This window comes from Syngnathoides biaculeatus, chromosome 13 (genome assembly GCF_019802595.1).
Source record: "Syngnathoides biaculeatus isolate LvHL_M chromosome 13, ASM1980259v1, whole genome shotgun sequence".
Classification (NCBI taxonomy): Eukaryota; Metazoa; Chordata; class Actinopteri; order Syngnathiformes; family Syngnathidae; genus Syngnathoides; species Syngnathoides biaculeatus.
In genome coordinates this window covers 5,496,357-5,513,694 of record NC_084652.1, presented here as the reverse complement: position 1 = coordinate 5,513,694, position 17,338 = coordinate 5,496,357, and the positions used below count along the sequence as shown (strand labels likewise).

The window sequence follows — 17,338 nt, the reverse complement described above, 5'->3', positions numbered from 1 at the left end:
GACAGGATGTAAAAAAAAAAAAAAGGTAAAAATAGTGACGGGGAAAAAAAAAAATCTCTGTGACAGGAAATGTCCATCCTAAACATCACAAATAAAAAAAAGCTAGTGATGAAAATCACTGGTTTAAAGGGGGAAAAAAAGAAATATTGCATATTTGACAAAAAAAAAAAACTATGGTCGGAGGAAAAGTCTATACTAAACATTTAAAAAGTTACTTTTTTCAGCACTTGGACATGATTAAAATATCTCAATGAAATGGTGTAAAAAAAAAAAAAAAGGACTGAAATTTGAGTCCGACAGTCATAAAAAAAAAATAAACTCAGTGGTTACAGGAAATGTCCATCCTAAACATTTTTTGAATGTTTTTCCCCCCTTGGACATGATTAATTCAAAAACAACAAACAAGCATTACAATAATAATTAAAAAAAAAAGCTCATCCACCCACCTGCTCACACTTTCAAAAATAGCTTTTAACCCCCCATGCACATTCGACCCATCTGCTCCATTGAAGAAAAAAAAAAAAAAAAAAGTCAGCCTACACACATTCAGAACAAATCAATGAATTACTGTGCATATAAAAAAAAAATCTGGATTCCCCGCTTCCAAAGAAATTATTTTTTAAAAGAAGGGAGGAAAGGGGATTCATTGCGTTAAAAAAAATAAAAAAATAAAAAAAAAAAAAGGAAAAATCATCATTGCATCTTGCAAGTCCCCAAAAGTGAAATGAGGACCAACTCCGGCGGTTTGGATCACAGTGTCGCGGCCAGTCTGTTTTGTACCAAGACCAACGAGCTCTCCTGAGCCTACAGGTTGTCCCCGGGCTGGTACTGGGGCTCTGTGGCCGTGAAGTAGTCCTCCAGGAAGGACTGGATGTACTCGAAGGTGGGCCTCTCGTCGGCCTCCTTCTTCCAGCAATGGCGCATCATTTCGTGCAAGGAGTCGGGGCAGCCCTGGGGGCACGGCATGCGGTAGCCGCGCTCCACCTGCTCCAGAACCTCGCGGTTCACCATACCTGGAACGCACGAGGGGGTTTACATTACAGCGTGCAATATACACTTGGGGGAACTTTTAAGCACACCGAGCCGTTGATCCTCGCACAAAAATACCCAGCTGCTGCAATGGAATAACTGCAAAAGTTATGTCCACGTCTGCAAATACACTTTGTGGACAAAATTGAAATGTTTCCTTTCACAGGTATTTTGCTGTGTGCTATTTCTTACGGAGCCCATAAAGGGACATTGACAAAAACCCAAACTGGTTTCTCATTGTTACGAGTTGTAATGAGTAACATACTCATGAGTTACAATGAGTAACTCCCTTATGAGTAAGTTACTCATTGTAACTCATGAGCAACTTACTCCTTACAATGAGTAACTTACTCATTACAAGTGTAACTGGTTTCTCATTCTAAGGAGTAAGTTACTCATGAGTAAGTAACTAATTGTAACTCAGGAGTAAGTTACTCATTACAATGAGTAACTTATTTAAATAATTTCTAATGAGTAACTTATTCATGAGTTACTTGTTGCAATGAGTAAGTTTCTCATTGTAAGGAGTAAGTCATTCATGTCTAAGTAACTTGTTGTAACTCATAAGTAAGTTACTCATTACAGTGAGTAACTTATTTAAATAATTTCTGAGTAACTTATTCATGAATTACAATGAGTAACTTACTCATGAGTTACAATAAGAAACTTAGTCATTACAATGAGTAACTTACTCATGAGTAAGTGTAACTGGCTTCTCATTGTAATGACTAACTTACAAGTAAGTTACAAGGAGTAACTTACTCATGAGTAACTTACTCTTTACAAGTGTAACTGGTTTCTCATGAGTAAGTTACTTATTGTAACTCATGACTAAGTTACTCATTGTAACTCATGACTAAGTTACTCATTACAATTGAGTGTCGAAAAACAGCTACCTATGGGTCCTTGCTTATTTACCTGCTAGCGGTAGCTTCCTGAATAACGAATAAGGGTCTTTTATACATGCACACATGAAATGGACTAGTTACTCATTACAATGAGAAACTTACTCATTACAATGAGAAACCATTTTTTTTTTCAATGTCCCTTTAGGGGCTCCGTAATTTCTCATCTTCATGTTCTATTAAACAAAAAAAAAAATGCTTTCTCCAAAGACAGGAAGTCCATGCAATAATGACCCGCGTGTGACAAGAGTCTTGCAAGGACCGGGACTCATTGAGAGGTTAGGACTCGGATCCCAGTGGATTTGTCACATGGCCCTGAAGGAAGTGGGTGAAGGGGGTCCCCCTCATTATCTCACACCACTGGGAAGCGGGAACGAGACAAGTAGAATGTTTAGCGGTGTTGAAATGTCAATCGTGTGCTATCAGATATCTTCATAAGAAACGACAAAAATTAGTTTTTAATATGGAGCTGTGTTAAGATTTAATTTTTAACTATTCAAAGATGAAGTTGAATTATTTACATTGAAGGGTTGTACACCCCCCCCCCCCCCAGTGTGGATCCGGGAAGGCCACAGGAACCAGATGGCGATCGGGTCGGCCATATGGCGGCTCTGTGATCGGTGCAGGCTGCGTTGCTGTCCTCAGACACTCAAAACAAACATTTTCAACACCACTGAGCAACATCTAGAATTATTGGGAGTAGATCCATCGGTAAAATTCTATCTTGGTCCAAAATGTATTTGAGATGGAAATCATATTTAGGAAGCACAAACGGAACATCGCGTGGAAAAATGCGGAAAACTTCCTGTGGAAAAGTCTGCCTCGGGTGGGTTTCAAACCAAACTTGATAAAATTGTGTTTTACTGAGGGCTGGCATCTTCAAACAAAAATTAAATAAAGTAATTCAATCAGATCCATAATTTATATACGTCTGAGCATGTTAAGTGATTTTTAACCTGTATAAACATTTGTATTCAAGTTTCGCAAGATTATTTCAAAATGTTTAAAAGAAAAGAATAAACTAAGTTTGAAACATTCTTCAAAATAAGTTTTAAATTATTTTTTAATAAATGTATCTTTGTCCATTTGTTTTTTTTTTTTTTTTTTTTAGATTTTTTCATTTGCAAATAGTTAAAATAATGACCCGTCTTCACCAGAATTAAAGAATTGCTAAAACATTTAAACTTTCAATAAATAATAATACTATATTAAATGCATTTTTTTAAATATATATTTTTAAAATTGTTACAACTTGGTCAAAATCATGTCATTAATAATGTGTAATGTCACTAAAGGTTTAAAGCAACAGTTAAATTATCCATCGTCTTCAGAAGAAATTGAATTTAAATTAAAAAATTGTTAAAATAATGACCCATCTTCACCAAAATTAAAGAGTTGATCTAAAATTTAATTAATAATAATTAAAATACATATTTTGAAAATTGTTACAACGCATTTAAAGTCTTATTGATAATGCGTAATGTCACTAAAGGTTTAAGCAACAGTCAAATTATCCATCATCTTCAAAAGACATTGAATTTAAATTAAAAAATTGTTAAAATAATGACCCGTCTTCACCAAAATTAAAGAATTGCTAAAACATTTAAACTTTCAATAAATAATAATACTATATTAAATGCATTTTTTTAAATATATATTTTTAAAATTGTTACCACTTGGTCAAAATCATGTCATTAATAATGTGTAATGTCACTAAAGGTTTAAAGCAACAGTTAAATTATCCATCATCTTCAGAAGAAATTGAATTTAAATTAAAAAATTGTTAAAATAATGACCCATCTTCACCAAAATTAAAGAATTGATCAAAAATTTAATTAATAATAATACTTTATATTAAATGCATTTTTTAAAATACATATTTTGAAAATTGTTACAACGCATTTAAAGTCTTATTGATAATGCGTAATGTCACTAAAGGTTTAAGCAACAGTCAAATTATCCATCATCTTCAAAAGACATTGAATTTAAATTTAAAAAAAAAGTTAAAATAATGACCCGTCTTCAAAAAAAATTAAAGAATTGATAAAACATTTCAACTTTGAATGAATACTAGCACATTATATTAAATGCATTTTTTAAAATGTACATTTTTAAAATTGTTACAACTCAGTCATAGTCATGTTATTAATAATGCGTATTGTCACAAAAGGTTTAAGCAACAGTTAAATCATCCATCATCGTGAAAAGCAATTGAATTTAAATAAATTTTTTTATTAAATGTTCCCTTCAAAAATACAAAATAATGATTTTTATTTTTCCAATTCTAATGTGAATTGTCATTTTCTCATCAAAATGTCATAAGCAGAAAAATGAAGTGAAACTTGAATGAAATCAAAAATTGAAAGCCGAAGTTTGCGTGCGGACGTAACTCGGCAGATGTAAATAAAGTCCCTTTCGCGCTGTTTTTGCGGGAACTCTCGGACTGTTTGTGTGAAAGGGGCGAAAGGCTCACCTGGGTAGGGCACTCGGCCTTTGGTGACCAGTTCAGTCAGTAGTATACCAAAGGACCACACGTCTGACTTGATCGTAAAACGGCCGTACAGAGCCGCTTCCGGCGCCGTCCACTTGATGGGGAATTTAGCACCTGGAATGAAAGACAATGAAGACATTTTTAATCGCCGACGGTGGTTTTGAATGTTGAATTTTTCCCGGGGGGGCCCACCGCACCCTGCCTGGCCGTGTACTCGTTGTCCTCGATGAGCCGCGCCAGGCCGAAGTCGGCTATCTTGCACACCAGGTTGTCGGCGACCAGGATGTTGGCGGCACGCAGGTCCCTGTGGATGTAATTCATCCGCTCGATGAAGGCCATGCCGTCCGCAATCTGCAACCAGGAAGCCAAACGGCGTTAGCCGAGGCCGGTCCCGGTCGTGCAATTCGTAATTTCACCTCCGATTTGGTGAAGGCTGAAGTCAGTCTGTGAATACTTAATACTTCCTTGACACCAAATACTACATTCCTATTGGCCAGGGCGTTTAGCAGCACCTTGTGGTATTCTCCTCCCTCACGGAGAGAGCACAACCTATGGTAAGAACTGCGAATAACTGAATAAGTCAGCAAAGACCCGAAGATGGGTTTCATCCCCCCAAAAATTGCTCATGGGTGAATTCACAAACGATGAGTCGCAAAAGTGATTTGTTCGAAAACCGAATCGATGTTTCCCATTACAATGGATGGAAAAAGAAATAATGCGTTCCAAGCCCAAAAAGTTGGCCTTTTTAAAATATTTTTACAGCTTTTCCTGATAATAAACTACATGGTAGAAATACATGTAAAAACTTTACATAATAAAATCATTTAAGAAATATATTTATTTTTTTAATAGACGATAACAAAACGCGTCGTGAGTGGGTTAACTGCTTGTGCCGTGCGCATTATGTTATTTCCGGGTTTTGTCGGGGCCGTTCGAGTACCAACTTTCGTTCAAAAACAGAAGCAAAAAAAAAATCCCAACATTTTCATTTGAAAACCGATTTGTTCAAGAACGGGGACGTTCGAGAACTGAGGCTGTACCGTACATTTAAAGCATTTAATTATCCATTAATCAGTTGATTATTTATTGATAAATACATCGGATAAAAAATTTCGCATGGTCTTGCCATTATTAAAAAACAGAATATTTTTTCAAAATGCCAGTCCAGAAAATTGTAAAAAAAAAACAAACAAAGACTGATTCTTGCGTGAACACCTGAGAGATCTTAAAGCAGGGGTGTCAGACTAATTTCTCTCCCGGGCCACATTGTAGTTTGTCTTTTCCTCAGAGGGTTGTTATGACGGTAGAATAAAAATATTAAATCATCTCATCATATTTAAATAATCAGTTTCTGAACTAGTTTTGGAATCAGAAATCAAGCGAAATGTGTTTTTCAACTTTTCACTTTTGGTAACACAAAAATGCTTATACTATCACATTTTATCATTTATGCTATATGACAATTTGAAATTTTGGTACAGATTTTTACTAGAATCATGGAATTTGACACCCTAGATTTTGGCTTCGCGGGCCACATAAAATAATGTGGCGGGCCAGATCTGGCCTGTGGGCCTTGGGTTTGACACCTGTGTCTTTAAGTAATAAATTATGAATTAGTTAAAGAAATGTTATTAAATAGTTATACAACAGGGTATGAAAAACACAAAGCAAAAAACAAGAAATGTACTCCATGCTATGAAATGAGTTTTTTTTTAAGTACACAAAAGAGATATTGTTATGTTTAAAATTTTTAAAAATTGTTACAATAAATACTAAATCAAGAAAAATGTAAAAACGAGTGTTTTATTGGTTAAATGCTACTTAAAACATTGCCTGTATTGATGAAGATTAAAGATCAGAGGTGGGAAGCATTCCCGTGACTTCCTTTGCGAGAACTGGTTTCAAAACCCAAGCAGGATTTTGTTCGACATGCGAGGTTTGAGTGCGCGAAGGTATTCCGGCTAATCATGTTCGTGCAGGCTTGTTCATTTCCAAATAATCCAAAACATCTTTTTCCTGCCAACTCCCTCGGAGGCGATTGCTTATGCGGCTCCCGCCACCTTCATTTTCAATTTCCACCTGGCCGACCGGGGCGAAGTGAAAGCAAACGGCAGCACGCGACGGAGCCGTTGCGGGAGTTTAAGCGGCCCCCTGATGAGGAGCGTTTCGGCGCCGCGGGCGGTGAAGTGCCGGCGGCGCCAGAGCCAAGAGAAATGTCAACTTGGATATTAAATAACTTTGAAAACCTGAATGGAGAAGGCCACTTGTGTCGGCCTCGAAATCCCGAGTCTGCTTTTGTTGTCACACGTCTTCCTTTAAATGTGAACAAACTGAGGCTTGTCTTTGCGTCCTTACCTGTGCGGCCATGTCCACCAGCTGGGGCAGCTTCAGGTATTTGCCGTCTCCCTCCTTCAAGAAGTCCAGCAGACTCCCTGAAAGAAATTGATTGAGGAACATTAAAAAAAAAAAAAAAAGAAGAAGAAGACAAAACGAGCAATTCATTGGCTAAGGCCTAAATTACACTGGGTGGCTCAGCTGGAAAGCATTGGCCTCAGAGTTCTGAGGACCCGGTTCGATCCCGGCCCTGCCTGTGTGGAGTTTGCACGTTCTCCCCGTGCCTGGGTGGGTTTTCTCCCGGCACTCCGATTTCCTCCCACATCCCAAAAACACGCAACCCCGCCTCCTGCCCGATGACACCTGGGATTGGCTCCAGCACTCCCGTGACCCTTGTGAGGATAAGCGCTGAAGAAAATGGATGGATGGATAAATTACACTGTTTGGTTTAAGTGGTCATTTGAATGTTTGCTGTTACGATTGCCAAATATGTCATGGCAGCATAAAGAGGAAAAAAAAACACAGGGAATATGATATATGGCTTCTTCTATAATTCTGGAAAAAAAATCTGATGCGTATTAGACATCTGCCAATGCGAGCGCAGCGTCAACGCAGATTTACGCCAATAATTTGAGTTTGACGAAATCAATACACCAATCTTTTCGGAGAAGTCGTCAATAAATTGCAGTTTTTTGATATTCTCTGCAGTTCACGGTTTCCATCCTCTTCTAATGGCAGCTGTTCACTCAATTTATGCGTTATTGTTTAATTTTTATTTGTTATTTTCTGGTGTTGACTTTTATGAGGTTATTTGTCCAACCTGGGGGTGTGCCCATGTTTTTTTTTTATCCCCATCTGTTCCATGAATATAAACACAGCCATATTGGATGTATGTCACTTGAAATCTCCATGAAATTATGAAAAATAGAGGAAAATAAAAAAATAAATAAAATAATAGAAATAAATAGGCTGGGGGGGAAATTAAATAACTTGGCTAAATCAAGCCCCCACCCAAAAAATATGTTCTTGATGGAACCATGTTTGAGCTGCCAGAACCAATTTTTTTACAAATGGGAAAAAAAATGGTAATCCCAGATTTTCTTGTCTCAAATTCTGTAATTTATACCGTAGACTCTGTACCAACATACGCAGTTCAAGGAAACAAGTCCAGCATTCAGAAATGAGAATAAAATATACCATATTTTCCGCACTATAAGGCGCGCCCCTTCAGCGAATGGCCTATTTTAAGACTTTTTTTCATATATAACACGCACCCCATTATAAGGCGCATAGAATAAACACTACGGTAGAGGCCGGGGTTCCGTCATGCATCCATTAGATGGCGGTGAACTAAAGGCTCAATACTGATCCATATATAAAGCGCACCGGATTATAAGACGCATCGTCGGCTTTTGAAGAAAATATAGTGCGGAAAATCCGGTATGTTCGTAGTATGATAAATACATAAGTAAAACTCCACAGGGTAACAGAAGAGATTCCACCTTGACAGCTGTAAATATAGGCATTAGCTCGTAGTTGAGCATTTGGACCTCCGGTGGTAATCCAGCCTAAGTGACTTACTTTCCTAGAGTTCATACACAGGTAGTGGAGGATAAACGGCTTTTATGTACATCGGGCGCCGGTGGAATGAACCCGCTGGAATTTTATGTCACGCTGAAACATTTCTCCTGCTGAAGAAATGTGTGAAAGTCTCCACATAATGCTTGAAGACTTAATTACCATGTATAATCATTTCCGAAAGAGAGTAAAACAGAAGGTGATGTGTCAGCTGGTCTTGGTTTCAACAATGATGACTTTCCACGCAACTTTGTGGACGGGTGTTTGCTGACATACGTGTTCAGGGGCACAACACTCTCGGGCCCCCCGTGTTACCATTCAAACAGCTTGGAGGGAACGGCTGGCATATGCTAGTTTTGCTTTTGGATTGTGGAGAGGTCTTGAATGTGCCCTTTGGATGCTGTCTGGCAACAACTAGGCGACTGCACAGAGCTCTTAGAATCAAGAATTACCGTAATTTCCGGACTACAAGGCGCGACTTTTTTCACACGCTTTCAACCCTGCGACTTATGCAGCGATGCGGCTAATTTGTGCACTTTTTCTAACAGCCGCAAGGGGGCACTTGAGCGGAAAAGGTAAAGGTGAGACCGGTGGAATATATGTGCCGAGGAAGTGACTTTTACCGGTATTTTTTTTTTTTAACCGGCCCTGTTAGCGTTGTGCTAGCGTCTTGCTGCTGTGTCTCAGTGATTTTTACCCTGCGACTTATGCAGCGATGCGGCTAATTTGTGCACTTTTTCTAACAGCCGCAAGGGGGCACTTGAGCGGAAAAGGTAAAGGTGAGGCCGGTGGAATATATGTGCCGAGGAAGTGACTTTTACCGGTATGTTTTTTTTTTTAACCAGCCCTGTTAGCGTTGTGCTAGCGTCTTGCTGCTGTGTCTCAGTGAATTTTACCGGTATGTTTTTTTTTTTTTACCGGCCCTGTTAGCGCTGTGCTAGGGTGTTGCTGCTGTTTTACTGCCACTTCTCAGTGATTTTTACCAGTATGTTTTTTTTAACTGGCCCTCTTGGCGTTGTGCTAGCGTTAGCACTGTGCTAGCGTGTTGTTGCTGTGTTACTGCTGCGTCTCAGTGATTTTTACCGGTATGTTATTTTTTTTAACCGGCCACCATTAGCGTTGTGCTAGCGTTAGCACTGTGCTAGCATGTTGGTGCTATGTTACTGCTTCTTCTCAGTGATTTTTACCGCTATGTTTTTTTTTTTTTTTTAACCGGCCCTGTTTGCGCTGTGCTAGCATGTTGCTGCTGTGTTACTGCCGCGTCACAGGCACTGTTTGGAAAGAAAAGCTACTGTATTTTATTAAAACTTTGAAACTGTGGAGTGTTTTTCTTTGTAAATATCTCGTGTTTCAATGTGGGCACATGCGGCTATTAATCAAATGCGGCTTGTGTATGCACAAAATGCTTTTTCCCTTTAAAAATGTACTGGGCGAGGCTTATAATCAGGTGCGCTCTGTAGGCCGGAAATTACGGTCTAAAGTGTGCACTATTCTTCCTTGGCAGAGTTTGGGAACACGGTCGGTGGGGCTGACCTTTGCCCATGAACTCGGTCACAATGTAGATAGGCTCTTCGGACACCACGGCGTAGAGAGGCACCAGCTTGTCGTGTCGCAGCTTCTTCATGATTTGGGCCTCCTGCAGGAACGCCTCCGGAGACATGGTGCCGGGTTTCAGGGTCTTGATGGCCACCTTGGTTGTACCATTCCATGTACCTTAAAAAAAAAAAAAAAAAAAAAAAGAAAAAAGAAAACCACAAAACACTATGAAATCACAAAAAACAAACATTGTTCTGAAGATTCTTCAAAATACATGATTTTCGATCAAAACAATGCAATAATGATTATCCAAGTCTCATAAACTGGATCCTCCCACACACCTCCAGACGTGTGTGCATGTTCAAGATAAAACTGAGCAGAAAACTATAAAGCATGTGTGATCATTTGTCAAACAGCCAATAAAGTTCATCATCAAAATAATCTCGCGCTTCCTGGACGAAAGCCACTCAGTCATGCCCCGCTTACATACAATGAGCCGGGTCGGGAGAGCGAGCGGTTCCGACACGTGGGCCGACCTCCGTGAATGAATCACGCAGCGCACACGCGCATAAAAATAAAGTGGGGCAACCGTAATAACGAACTGCAAGGGAGTGAGAGAACGCGGAGGAATGGAGGTCACGCGGAGTGATTAACGTAGCGGGAATCAAAAATAAGTGAAGTCATCCAGGGAATAATCGGGGGGTCGGAGTGGGGGGGGGGGCACGCCATCAGCGAGAAAAAGGAAAACAACCGCAGAGGAATTCCTGGGACTGCACACTTGCAGGTTGAGGCCTGCTGCGGGCCTAATGAGGGAGTGAGAGGGGAGGATGCACGCTGATGAAGTGAAGCGTAGGAGGACGACCTTTCGTTGGCGCACACGCGCTCGTGTGCCCCTGCCAGTGTAAACCGACTGCACCCGTCAGCGCTTTCCCTGATAAACGGTCCGCTTCTTTGCCGAGCTCCATTGATCGATCATTCTATAATCAGCCTCTCAGCATTCCTCCCTTTTAAATATACATGAGCTATAAAATGGACGCTTAGTTGCGTTTGCTTTAATCCCCCGTTTACTCATTTATGATCAAATGGCGTTATATCACGCCAGCACAACGCAAAGCCGTCTTACCCATCCAGACCTCGCCGAAGCAGCCCTGGCCCAGCTTGACCTCCAGTCGCAGGGAGTCTCGGGGGATCTCCCACGCGTCCTTGGCCAGTCCCTGAGTTTGTGGCTTCACCGTGGGGCAAACCGTCGTCAGCCTGTAGCACAAACCGTCGGCGTGTTCTGCAAAGGATCGGGCATATAAAAGGTGGAGATGGGGGAGAAAAATATGTCCTGTTAGTCGGAGATAAAGCATGTGTGCAGCAGTGATGGTGAAAGCTAATCAATATCGCAGTATTGTTGAAGATGGCAGGATGGCCTTTCGTGGTATAAAATGAATCCCTTCACGGTCATGGATAAAACGGAAGTGTTCTGAATGGGTTGTAGAGCAAAGCACAGTTAGCAAAGCAAAATATATAAAAAAAAAGATACAATGTATTTGTAAGAACATTTTTTGGTGAATTCAAATTCAGTACCATATAGTCCAAACAAACAAGAGCTGAAGAAGGAAGGGGAGAAGGAATAAAAATAATAATAACAAAAAAATTCTAATAACTGGCGGCACGTGGATCAGCTGGTGAAGCGTTGGCCTCACAGTTCTGAGGTCCCGGGTTCAATCCCGGACTCCCCTGTGTAGAGTTTGCATGTTCTCCCCGTCCCGGTGTGGGTTTCCTCCCTGCACTCCGGTTTCCTCCCACATCCCAAAAACACGTGATTGTGAGTGCGATTGGTTATTTGTCTCTATGTGCCCTGCGATTGGCTGGCAACCAGTTCAGGGTGTACCCCACCTCCTGCCCGATGACAGCTGGGAAAGGCTCCAACACTACCGCGACCCTTGTGAGGATAAGCGGCAAAGAAAATGGATGGATGGATAACTCTGCTTAAGTCCACTTCAAAAACAGGCTAATGCAGAATTTCTGTTTCAAAGCGCTACCGGGAATCAAAAAATAAAAAGTCACTTACTAACTTTGCCAAAACTGACTGAAATTGGTTTGTAGGACACTATTGAATGGCTAATGCACCTATCAAAAACTGACGTATGAATGAGCTGAATGTAAGTTAGTTAGTATTTTTTTTTCCAATCCAAAAAGGTCTAAAATTGCTAGCATGCTACTGCTAACCACGAATGAGAAGCATGTTGTCGTCTTGAATTCTGTAAAGTTTGTACCATACAGTTAGTGCCAATGTATGCAGTTTAACGTTAGACGTCCAGCCTTCACGAGTACAAAACATATGTCAATAAGATGTAAATTATTTTGAGGGGCGATTACTTGAAATATCTATCGGGAGGATAATAGTTTCTACCAAAGAAGTAGAATGTGACACTCCTAAAACAAACTCAATCATCATCATTTCCGGCCTGTAAGCCGCGACATTTTTGCCACGCTTTCAACCCTGCGGTTTATGCGGGGATGCGGCTAATTAGTGCATTTTTTTCTAACGGCCGCAAGGGGGCACTCGAGCGGAAAAGGTAAGAGTGAGATTGGTGGAATATATGTGCCGAGCAAGTTACTTTTACCGGTTCGGCCCTGTTAGCGCTGCGCTAGCATGTTACTGCCGTCTCTCAGCGATTTTTACCGGTATGTTTTTTTTTTTTTTTAACTGGCTCTGTTAGCGTGGCGCTAGCGTTAGCGTTACCGTTAGCGCAGCGACACTAGTGTTAAACTCTGAACTGTGTACCGTCTTTCTTTGTAAAGACCTCGTGTTTCAATGTGGGTTGCAGATGCGGCGTATGTATGTACCAAATGGTATTTCCTTTACAAATGTATTGAATGAGGCTTATAACCAGGTGCGCCCTGTAGACTGGGAATTACGGTATCATTTGAGGCCTACGTCAAAACTACTTTGTAGTCAATTTCCTACACTCAAGGTTTTGTCTGAGGATTTGCAAACTAGTGCGGCTTTCAGGCATCACAGGAGGGGCAAAAAATAAATCTTGCGAAAAGCAAGATTTAATATATGGATATGCCAGCAGCAGATCTGGAGCTGAATAATTCATTGGAGCATTAAGGCGTGATTAAAGTAAGGGTAGTGTAAAATTTAGTGGTCAACAAAATGCCGAAATCAGATGTTACGTACCTGTGTAGTGTTTCACCAGCTTCTGTAGCGTCTCAAATTGGGCCCGAGTTGTAATGTAATAACCCCCGTTGTCCAGCTTTCGGATTTTGTAGTGTTTCACATTGTCTCCCTTGACTTCATCCCAGTCACGGATAGATAGAGAATAGGCACCTTTTCAAACAAAAACATTCCCAAAATTCTCAAAGTTAAGTTCACATATTGTATAATAATTCACTCCCACACAAACGATGCTTACTTTTACATTAACCTGCATTTTTTTCCTGCCCAAGATAATAAACAAAAATAGTTACCTTTGGTTGTTTCACTCTCTCGTGCCAAAAAAGTACCTCGCTGGTTGCCTGGAATTAATAAAAGCCTCTCTGCGTCTTTGCGGCCCATTTTGCCAAAATACCATCTGTGGAAAAAAAAAAAAAACAGTTGCATGAGATCTAAGCTTTTGGAACATGTCATCAAAAGGGTGGACAAATTTGTGTACACATGAGCTTCTTTTATGTCAGTTCAGTCGTGTCTAATATTAGCATATAAATATAACATAAAAGTAAAACAGGCTCACAGTACACACCGCACCTTCCGATAGATTTCATAGATTGTAGTTACCGCAACCACATGTAAAAGTTATTAAATTAGAAACTGTTTGTAGCCTTTCATACATTTTATGAAGAACATCATGCATTTGTCTAAACTGAACGAAGACTCAATTGGTCTATGTCGGGCTGTCAAGTACTGTTTTTACCGCGTAATGTAACGTTGGGAATACAACTCGACTCGGGATGGGACAATAAATCCATGTATAACAATGTATTAAAAATGTAACGTAAGTTTTGTCTTTGTATATGTTGATTATCGTACACTATGTGTGATGATACCATAGCAAGTGAGTGACCCCCCCCCCGCCGCAGTGTATGGATTATTGCATGATGGCTGTATTACCCATCCATCCATTATCCAAGACGCTTATCCTCACAAGAGTAACGGGAAAGCTGGAGCCTATCTCAGCTAGCTTGGGGCGAAAGGCAGACTCCACCCCTGAACTGGTCGCCAGTCAGTCGCAGGCCAGATATCGACACCATCACTGAGCGGGAATCGATCCCACGCTGACCATGACAAAAGGTGGGCGTGTGTACCACTACGCCGTCAGTGACTGGCTGTATTATGATACAATCACTACTGCTGGCAAAATACTGAGTTACCTCAACCAATTATCGCACAATTGCTGTTATGTGATGACATAATTTGATAAGTTGCTCAGTTTTCATCCAATGTGTTTCGTGCAATCGCTGTACCGTGACATCGGGTCATCTCTGACAGTATTTAGCTCTAAAAAACTAGCTAAAAGAGGATAAAATAACAGGGCAAGTTTTGAGAAATACTGTATATATTAGGTATGTGACACATGATGACGCGCAGTGCGTTTGCGACCAACTTGTAATCACAAAACAGGGCACTATTGTTCAGCCTCAGCATGAGTACATGATGGGCCGTCGCAGTGTGACCGCGGGAAAGCATTTCTCAGAGGGAGCGAGCTGAAATTGGCAGGGAGGAGAAGTGGCGAGCGAGGCGTTCTCAACTCTTCAGCTTGTATGGAGTCGGCGGGGGCCACGTAGTTGCTGGGGATGTAACCCTTCTGTCCCGTGTTGATGGAACGAGCCTCCCACCAGTCGCCTTCCCTAGAAGGAGAAGAGGGCTTCGCTGGGATTTACAATGCAAAACAAGCGGGTCAAACAACTTCAAGGCTGTGAATAAGAACGACTACAAATCCGTCACTCGGTAAGCATTGAACGCTGCAGAGTTGAACAGGAAAGTGATGACGACAGATGGCCCAGTCGGCAGAGCCCGTTAACCCAGACAGATTTCAGCCTTAATAGCAGACCCGTAAGCAAAAAGGGATTAAATACATACGGAAACACATCCACGCAGCAGGGGGAGCAAGTCTGGGTTTAAAAAAAAAAAAGGGAAGTCACTCACGTGTTGTTGATAATTTGAAAGCGATCGCCTTTCTTAAACGACAGATCGTCCGACGTTCTCGCTTCGTAGTCATACAGCGCCACGAAGAATGTGACGCCACCTCAAGACAAGACGGACAACAACAGATGAACGTAAATATTAATAGAGCTTCCGGGGGTTGGTGTATTTCATTAAACTGAGCGCAATCAATAAAAAACAAAAATCCTTACAAATGTAAAAAAAAAAAAAAGTAAAGGAAACAAAATTAAAATCCATAATATTTGAAAGGAAATAGCCAAAATTCTGCCAAAAAAAATTAAATATTTGCATAATTATTTCATGTCCAGACCGTACTGATTTGTACAGTGGAAGAGAAATGCCACATTTTCACTGTGAAAATGAAAAATTCTGAAAAGAATATCCACACAATGTCAGCAAATGGGGGAAAGAAAACAAAGTCCTTACAAATGTAAAAAAAAAAGTAAAGGAAACAAAATAAAAATACATATCTGAAAGGAAATAGCCCAGCACAAATTTGTACCGTTCAAAAATAATTTATATGCAAATTCTGAAAACAAAATATTTGCACTATTATTTGATGTCCAGACTGTACTAGTTGGTACAGTGGAATAGAAATGCCACATTTTCAATATAAAAATGAAAAATTCTGAAAAGAATATGCACACAATGTCAGCAAATGGAAAAAAAATCCTTACAAATGTAAACAAAAAAGTAAAGGAAACAAAATTAAAATCCTATATAATCTGAAAGGAAATAGCCTATCAGAAATTTGTAGCATTCAAAAAATTCTGAAAAAAAAAATTGCACAATTATTTGAGGTCCAGACTGCACTGATTTGTGCAGTGGAAGAGAAATGCCACATTTTCACTATGAAAATGAAAAATTCTGAAACAAATACGCACAATGTCAGCAAATGGAAAAAAAAAAAAGGAAAAAAAAGAAAACCAACTCTGCCAGAGGCTATTAGTAATCATGTTTTATTAAGACGTGAAATAAGTACGTAAGAAGATTTGAATACCAAATTGTTTTTTTTCTCCCTCTTTAAACATGCAAGATAATTTTGTTGCACTACTTTAAGTCACATGACCGGTGTAATATATTAAGAATCAGCTCGTCGGACATATGGGAAGGGACAAACAGAACTCGGATTTGTTTATCTTCAGGAGGAAATTGAGCGGGTCGGATTAGATCAGCGGCATTCCCTCAGGTCACATTATCCTCCTTGAGACGAGAGTCAGCAGTGCGTGAATGTTTGTATTTATCACTCTACAATGCCGGGAGATCCGATCAAATCAACACCGAGTCCAAAGGCAGAAACTATAAGCAGCGGCATTGCGCGGACGAAGGAGCGTTTTCTTTCGAGGCCACGTCGCTTCCCATGTCATATATTTATTTTTGCTTCTTTATTTGGCAACGCTCCTTGGCTAACATCTGCTTTTTATACACCGCAAATGTTGCTCTATGCTCGGGTCAATGTTCCTACACGACTGAAGTTTCTCCATTTGAATTTTCGAGCTCATCTCAACAGCAAAAACAAAAAAACTGATGGACATAAAACAACAAACATGGCAAATAGAATAAATGAAAAAATACAATCGTGACCAACCTGTGACGACGCCGGGGAAGGGACTGCTCACGGCCACGGACGTGAAGGAGGTGGAGGCGCCGCCGAAAGGCGTCATGGCGGACGACGCCCCCCCAAAAGGGGTGAGCGCGGCGGCGGGGCTGTTGTAGCTGCTGTTGACCGTCTTCACCGCCGGCGACTGACCCATCAGCGTGGGCTCGGGACCGTAGTGGCCCAGGTGGGCGTTGGCCGGAGTGTTGGTGGCGTTATCCGGCCGGTACTTCAGCGCCGGGCCTTTGTCCTCTTTGCTCCGGACGCAACCCATCGTCAAGCCTGCAGTGCGATGAGCAAAGAGAATCAGTCAAGCGTGGCTGAAATGTATCTAAAAAAAAAAAAAATTACAAGTATTTGTGATGCTATCAGTGTGTCGTGACAATTGATATTATTTGCCAAGTATTGTGTATTTTATGGTGTATTCTTTTTATGGATGACATCTTCTATTTTTTTTCTCGCAATGTACTGATATTGTACAATTGCTGGATTGTAATGCTATCAATATTGCTTGCAGAGAATTTTGATCATACCATACCGGGTTAAATCTCTTATCTTTGTACTGTATAGAGGACCTTGAAGACCTTTATATCGGAAAACCACCAAAACATGTCTGGCTGACTACTTCAAGCCCAAGTGTCATCCCTATAAACATTCTAAAATAGATATTGCAATGAAAAATACATATAACATGATTCACTTCAATGTCT

General features: G+C 40.4%; 1 protein-coding gene across 7 annotated transcripts in view; it reads right to left on the bottom strand.

Moving 5' to 3' along the window:
- Positions 1–17,338, bottom strand: part of yes1 (YES proto-oncogene 1, Src family tyrosine kinase) — a 192,721-nt gene that overhangs the window by 1,067 nt on the left and 174,316 nt on the right. For 6 of the 7 annotated variants that reach the window (XM_061839547.1, XM_061839551.1, XM_061839548.1 and 3 more), the window contains 11 exons: positions 16,620–16,910; positions 15,014–15,113; positions 14,617–14,715; positions 13,339–13,442; positions 13,049–13,198; positions 10,997–11,152; positions 9,871–10,050; positions 6,781–6,857; positions 4,623–4,776; positions 4,408–4,539; positions 798–1,013 (listed from right to left, as the gene is read on the bottom strand). In XM_061839547.1, coding sequence (XP_061695531.1) covers positions 805–1,013; positions 4,408–4,539; positions 4,623–4,776; positions 6,781–6,857; positions 9,871–10,050; positions 10,997–11,152; positions 13,049–13,198; positions 13,339–13,442; positions 14,617–14,715; positions 15,014–15,113; positions 16,620–16,902 — 1,644 coding nt within the window. In that variant the 5' untranslated portion in view covers positions 16,903–16,910 and the 3' untranslated portion in view covers positions 798–804. Of the gene's footprint in view, positions 1–446; positions 1,014–4,407; positions 4,540–4,622; positions 4,777–6,780; positions 6,858–9,870; positions 10,051–10,996; positions 11,153–13,048; positions 13,199–13,338; positions 13,443–14,616; positions 14,716–15,013; positions 15,114–16,619; positions 16,911–17,338 lie in introns of those variants that run through there. The other variant, XR_009797761.1, reaches the window with a different exon arrangement.